Source organism: Melospiza melodia, chromosome Z (genome assembly GCF_035770615.1).
Source record: "Melospiza melodia melodia isolate bMelMel2 chromosome Z, bMelMel2.pri, whole genome shotgun sequence".
Taxonomy (NCBI): Eukaryota; Metazoa; Chordata; class Aves; order Passeriformes; family Passerellidae; genus Melospiza; species Melospiza melodia.
Window position 1 is genome coordinate 81,652,829 of NC_086226.1, and position 6,295 is coordinate 81,659,123.

A 6,295-nucleotide genomic window follows, 5' to 3' on the forward strand; every position below is an offset into this window, starting at 1 on the left:
GCCCGCACCAGCCCTCACTGGGCAGCATTGGCACCACCAGGACAGGCCAAGGCCACGGCCCCAGGGCTGCAGGAACACATCACAAAGCCAAGGAGCTGGGAAATTATCTAAAAATACGCTTTTTAAACAATGCACTTAATTCGTAAAATAGAAAGGGAAATGCTTCTTAAGCTGCTGTAACTGTCTGTTGCCAAATGTCCACATTAAACTGATAGCTTTGAGCTGTTACCAACAGTTAACTAAAACTCCATAATCAATCCTTGGTTTCATTCACATCCACTCCTCTTCCCCATTTAAAAATGTGCTCTGATTATTACTAACTGAACATACACCCCTTAGCTCAGTCTCCACAGCAGCACCAAGGAATCTAAAATATGACCTCTAACCACTGTATTCTTTAGCAATATTTTATTAAAAATAATCACCTGTACAAATATAAAATATCCCCACAAAATTTAATTCCCCATATTTGTTTTTTGCTGCAAGAAAATTATGTGAGGGAAGGTCAGGGTGCGCTTCTCCAGTAATACTGGTGGATGCAGGAACTCTGTTTGGAGTTGGTTTCTTAATTTTTCTGTTTAATATCCACCAGGTTTTTTCTTTTACAAAGAAAAGTTTACTCCCAGCTCACCAAGGCATGGAAACACTGCAGATTTTTGAGCATTTTCTTTGAAAAATAAGTAAATAAACTAAGAAAGCTCCTCACTTGCTCTGCAATTCCTTAGGGCTGTGTTTCACCAGAGGTTTCAGAGGAAGGGCTGGATTCTGTTAGTGAACACACTGAAATGACCCAGTGTGCACGACCAACCAGGTTAATGGCAGATAATTACCACCACAACCATCAGGAACTGCTCCCCAAGCCCAGCAGCCCACAGGGCTGATCTGAAGCTTCACCACAAGACTGCTCAGGCTGGAACATATGGAGGAATAAGTTCATTATTCCTAAAAGGAAAAGTCCAAACCAAACCAGAATCCAACGAGAGCCTTTAGAAAACACCCACAATTCCTTTAATAAAGCAGCCACTTGCTGTGCTCCTGTTGTTCCCAGCTTTACAGCGTGCCAGGCAAGTTTGGGAGGCAAACCGGGAAAATGAGGGGAGACAGAAAACCAACAGTTCCTCTGCAGCTCGCCTGATTTTCTGGATCCGCTCTCTGTCGTCAGCACTGGAGCGCAGCAGCACAGGAGAACTCCTTGAGAGGCTGGAGCCTTCAGAAAGTGACAACCTTGGGTCGCTGGGGCCGCGCTCTCTGCGGCGCCGGCGCGGCCGCGACGTCCTCGTGGTCCGCGCTCAGGCCGGGCATCCAGCGCCCGACAGTCACCTGCTCTGCAGGGCACAGGAGAGCAGTGCCAGGCCAGCCCTGCCCCTGCACGGCCTGGGCTGAGCCCCAGCAGGGCAGCACACCCAGCGCTGCACGCATTGGCTCAGCAACAATTCACCTGCGCAGCGGCCTGCTCTGAGAACACAGCTGGAGATTTACCGGGTCACCCCTCACTGTCCCCAGGTGAGACCCCACCTGCAGAGCTGCCCAGCCCTGGAGGAGCCCTGGGGCTGCTGTGGGGCAGGGCTGGCACCCCAGAGCCTGGGCTGGGCCCAGAGCGCAGCGCGGGCAGCAGGGCAGGGGGGATTCTGCCTTGCTGCCCATGGGGAATGCCACGGGAATCCATATCAGCCTCTGGGCACTGAGGCTGGCCCCATCTGCCTGAGGAAACTGGCATCTGCAGTGCCTGAACTCCTTTGCCAGCTCTCAGCTGTCCTCCTGTACCTGACCATACCCTGCACAATGCACACACCAGCTTAAATATCACAATTCTCACCAATGGTGTCACAGCTCCAAGTAACTCAACTGCTTTTAACCAGCGGTGCTAGTTTTGAAAGAAGTTCCTTGGGAAAATAAACAGCACTTGCAGTCCTCATGGATGCTAAACTTACCAGAAAAAATATAGAAAAAATCGTTACAGGCTTCTAACACTCAGGTGGGGACAGCCTTGCTACTTGCTCATGAGTTTGGGGCAATTTCAGAGTCTTTTGGTGTCATAAACTTCTGTCATACTAGAAGTTTACACTCAGACTGAATCTGACCCATTCTAAACTGGCAAAGCATTACATACCTAGAATCCTACATAGGGTCTCAGACCTAAAAATATCATTAATGTAAGATCAGATATAGAGAATGCCATAAATAATTCTTACACAAATTTCACCAAAGTGGCTTATTATTAAGGGGCACAATAACTAAGTGTCATAGAAACTAAGTAGAAAAATGCCCAAGTGTGCCACCACCCCAGTAACAGGATCATTCTTCAAACCCTTTTGGGATGCTTTGCCTCCTGTAGGACAGTGGGGGCTTGGGGTACCTCCTTTAATCTTTCCCCCCACATGGAAAGCAGAGGAACATGTAAGGAAGCAGTTCCTGAGCTGTGAATCCAGCAGGACAGACCTTCCTTGTCCCTGCCCTGGGTGCCTGACACAGCTGCCTGCACACACCAGCACCCTGCACCTGGCACTGCGTTCAGCCCCACCACTCCACACTGAAATCTGCAACAAGCAGCAGCCAGTTCTGCCAGACTGTGAACAGCAGCACAGTTACTGGCCAAAAAAAATTACAGATTATTTCATATGGCCTTCAGATACACACAAGATGAATTTTCTGTTTTAACAAAAAAATGAATTGCCTTAGATTTGCACCACAACTTACTGCCTCCTCCACACCCTCCCTGAGAAGGAACCCTCCCAGCTGCTGCCCCAACAAAAGGGCACCTCTGCTGCTTCCAACCCTCTTCCCAGAGCCACACGGAGCAGCAGCTGGACCCTGCTGGGCCCACAGCCACCCCACAGCCCTGCAGCTCACCTGCGTTCTGCTTCTCCGGGCAGTCCTTTTTGAAGTGCTCCACAGAGCCACACAGCTTGCAGCCCCCACCTGTTCACACAGAAAGCTGTTACTCATCTAGGGGAAAAAACACCACAAAACACCCAGAAAACACCCAACCAAATTCCCTGCCTGTGTCTGTGAGGGACACAGCTGTTTGGGATCTGTACAGCACCACACACCACAGACTCCAGCCACTGCTCACTGGGTATTTCTGATGTGCTGGAAGCTCTGTTTTTGAGAAACAGGCTGAATTCTGCTGAAACACACACTCAAAGCAACTTATGAAAGTGACGGGGGCTCCTGAGAGGCAGGTAATCCAGCTGCAGGTACTGAGAGGTGAAATTCGACACAACACGAAATCCCACAATACAAACACTTGAAAGCAAGGTGATTTTTGTTCCACTCCAGCTGTGCTGCAAGATCACCCTCTGGAGCTTGCCAAGGCCCCATGTTTGTGCAGGGAAACTCCAGGACAGGGAATGCTGATTGTTGGAGCCAATGGAAGAGTGAAACCTTCAGTTAGACCCCAATTCTCATTAAAGTTACTCAGGCTGAAGATGCTCTCCCTTTAGTGGCAGCCTGTGTTTTGTAATTCCCAGAATTTTAAGCTAATGTGTAAGAATGTTCCTACCACCTACTTGGGTGCATGTAAATACACACTGCCTACATTCACACAGGATTTTGTTCCTTGGTGCATGTCCTGATGCTGAGGCACAAGCAAAGTCCCACACTTTGCACCTCATCCTGTCATTTAATACTAAACCCACCCTTAAATTAGAAATCCCCAGGTAATTTATTTGACAAGGAATTCCCCAGAATTAACTCTGCTTTTACTGAAAGATACACAGCAATTCCTTTTAGCCACATTCTCATTCTCTTGCAGAGCTACTTTGCTCTGTGTCAGGTAGGAAGGACACAGAAATTTCAATTTCACTAAATTTAGTGAATCAGAACACTCACCTTCAGCATACAACCCCTTGGGATTATCCGGACACGACCTCGACAGATGTCCCATCTCACCACAGATGAAACACTTTGCATATGGAAATGGCCCTGCAAAATTCCACAACAGGGTTTATGGTCCACATCAAAACCCTGGTGAAGTCACAGACCCAACACGGTGCCATGACAATATTTTCATCACTTCATGCTATAAATTACTGCCAGGCTCCCTGCTAATACTGGAAAAGTTAGATTTCTAGCACACAAAGCTTCAGGGTCAGCACTGGGACAGCTCAGAGCCGAGCATTTCACACACAGCAAAACTTCCTGAGACCCACCAGCAGCTGGATCCACCTTGGCTCTGCACTGGCTGAGGTCGTGCTCCGTGGATCCGCAGCGGTAGCAAATCCCCGTCCCCATGTCCTGGCTCTCCAGCACTGCAGGACAATCAGCCACGCCGTGGCCAGGCTCTCTGCAGTGGAAACACACCTTGGAAGAGCAAAATCCAGTGATGAATTCCGTGAGCGGCGCTGAAAACATGGAAATCCCAGGGCCTAAAGGGCAAACACCATTTTGTCCCCAGGAAAAAGCAGCCAGGAAGAGACTTTATGCTCTGCCATCAAACCACAAAACATGGACATTTTTCTCCTTTAACCAGCAACACACAGTTTGATGAATCACACACTGAAGCTGCATGATTTCGTTTCAGCCAGGAACCAAGAGGGGCTGGGAACTCCTCAAAGATAGTAGTGAGCCAGGAGAGCCATGCCAAAGGCTACAACTGGACCTGAGAGCCTCCTTTTGTTCCAAACTTCACATCTTTCACCTGAAACACGCTGTGCCTGTGGCAGGGGAGGGCTGAGCTCTTGCTGAGCCCCACAGCAGCACCAGCACAGGGAAATACAGAGAGAGCTGCACCTCTTTTAACAATGCTGTGGGAAAATGACTGGGAGTTAAAAGGGGACATTTCAGGGGAAAATGCAGTGGCTGCTCCCTGGATGGGATCCCCACACAGAGCACAATCCAGGCAGGACTAATGGGAGCGGGGCAGAGACCCCACAGCCGTGCCAAAATCCTTGCCGAGGAAGGAACCTTGCAGCTGATCCCACACAGCAGCTGAAAGGCAAGGGAGGTAAGGGAGGATGCTCTGTGGGATCGGCAGCTGGGGTGGAATCCCTGTGTTTGTTGTGACCCCATCCCAGCCCAGGGTGACCCTGAGCAACCCACTCCCCAGGTACAACCACCCCTAACTAAGATGTGTGACTGAAATCGCTGAATCTCCACCTGAAAGCAAAGAAACGGTATAAAAGTGGGTCAGGAGCAGGGAGAAGTTTGGAAAGATTGCATCGTAAGCTGTGGGATGCGCTGAACCTACTGCCTCTTCCCCACAGAGTGAGGACCGTGCTCTGTGTGAGCTTCACTAGGAATTAGAGCTTGCAATTGTGTTGCTTTGATCAGATTACTTTGGACAAGCTATCACAGGCATCCGCCCCAGCCTTAACCCGACACATTTCATTACAAAGGGTGTAACTGTGCTCACTGTTCATGCAGGCTGACACACTCCCCAGACGCCGAGCAGAAAGGGTTTCTCCCTTTTCTCCCGCGCTCGCAGGGCAGGACTCACCATGGCGTTCTTCTTCCTCTCCTGCCTCCTCAGCCTCCTGCTCTCCCGCCGCCTGTCCTTCCTCCGCGCCTCCTCCTCCTCCTGCTGCTGCTGCTGCTCCCCGCGGTGTGCCGCGAACCCGTTCACGTCCTGGTTCTCGTACAGCTTCCTCCTCCTGCTCCGGGCTGGCGGCGGCGGCTCCGGCTGCGCGCCCGGCGCCAGCTGCTCCCAAGGGGTGGCGGACAGAGCCCGGGCCCCGGGCGGGGCGCTGCGCCGGGCCCAGCGGGTCATGGTCCGCAAAAGGCTCCGCAAAAGGCCCCGCAAAAGGCTCCGACACGGGCTCGGGCACGGCCGGACCGCGCAGGCTGATGACGGACGGGAAGAGGAGGAGGAAGAGGAGGAGCGGGAGCAGGAGCAGGAGAAGGAGCAGGAGCAGGCGGAGCCGGGAGCTGGGCGGGAGGGGCTGTGGGAACCCGGCATGGCAGGGACGCCTTCCACTGCCCCAGGCTGCTCCAAGCCTGGCCTCGGGCAGTGCCGGGGATGCAGGGGCAGCCCCAGCTGCTCTGGGCACCCTGTGCCAGGGCCTGCCCACCCTGCCAGGGCACAATTCCTCATTGCCAAGATCCCGGCCGGCCCTGCCCTCCGGCCCCGGGAGCCATTCCCCGGCCGCCGTCCCCGCGGCCCTCGGCAATTGTCCGTGTCCATCTTTGCCGCGGCCCCTCCGGGCCCCGCGAGGCCGCCCCGAGCTCGGGCCGAAGCTTCTGGTGCCCGGGTGAGCGATGGCAGCCGTGGCGGCCTTTGCTGCCGGCAGAGCTGCTCCATCCCCGTGCCCGTGCCGGAGCCTCCTCTGGCCCGGCTGCGGCAGCTGCGGCTCCTTGC

General features: G+C 52.8%; 1 protein-coding gene across 1 annotated transcript; it reads right to left on the reverse strand.

The window, feature by feature from the left end:
• Positions 1-393: 393 nt before the first annotated feature.
• On the reverse strand, positions 394-5,707 carry ZCCHC9 (zinc finger CCHC-type containing 9). Its single transcript, XM_063181168.1, has 5 exons — positions 5,438-5,707; positions 4,152-4,302; positions 3,832-3,924; positions 2,851-2,919; positions 394-1,325 (listed from the first exon to the last, which is right to left on the reverse strand). Exons 1-5 carry the CDS (start codon positions 5,705-5,707, stop codon positions 1,210-1,212), a joined length of 699 nt encoding a protein of 232 aa, XP_063037238.1. The 3' UTR covers positions 394-1,209.
• Positions 5,708-6,295: the final 588 nt, after the last annotated feature.

Coding starts and splice junctions, on each gene's coding strand:
- ZCCHC9 (XM_063181168.1), bottom strand. CDS start 5,707: ATGACCCGCTGGGCCCGGCGCAGCGCCCCGCCCGGGGCCCGGGCTCTG. Junction 4,303..5,437: donor AGAGGAAGAAGAACGCCATG/GTGAGTCCTGCC, acceptor TGCTCTTCCAAG/GTGTGTTTCCACTGCAGAGA. Junction 3,925..4,151: donor CAAGGTGGATCCAGCTGCTG/GTGGGTCTCAGG, acceptor GGAATTTTGCAG/GGCCATTTCCATATGCAAAG.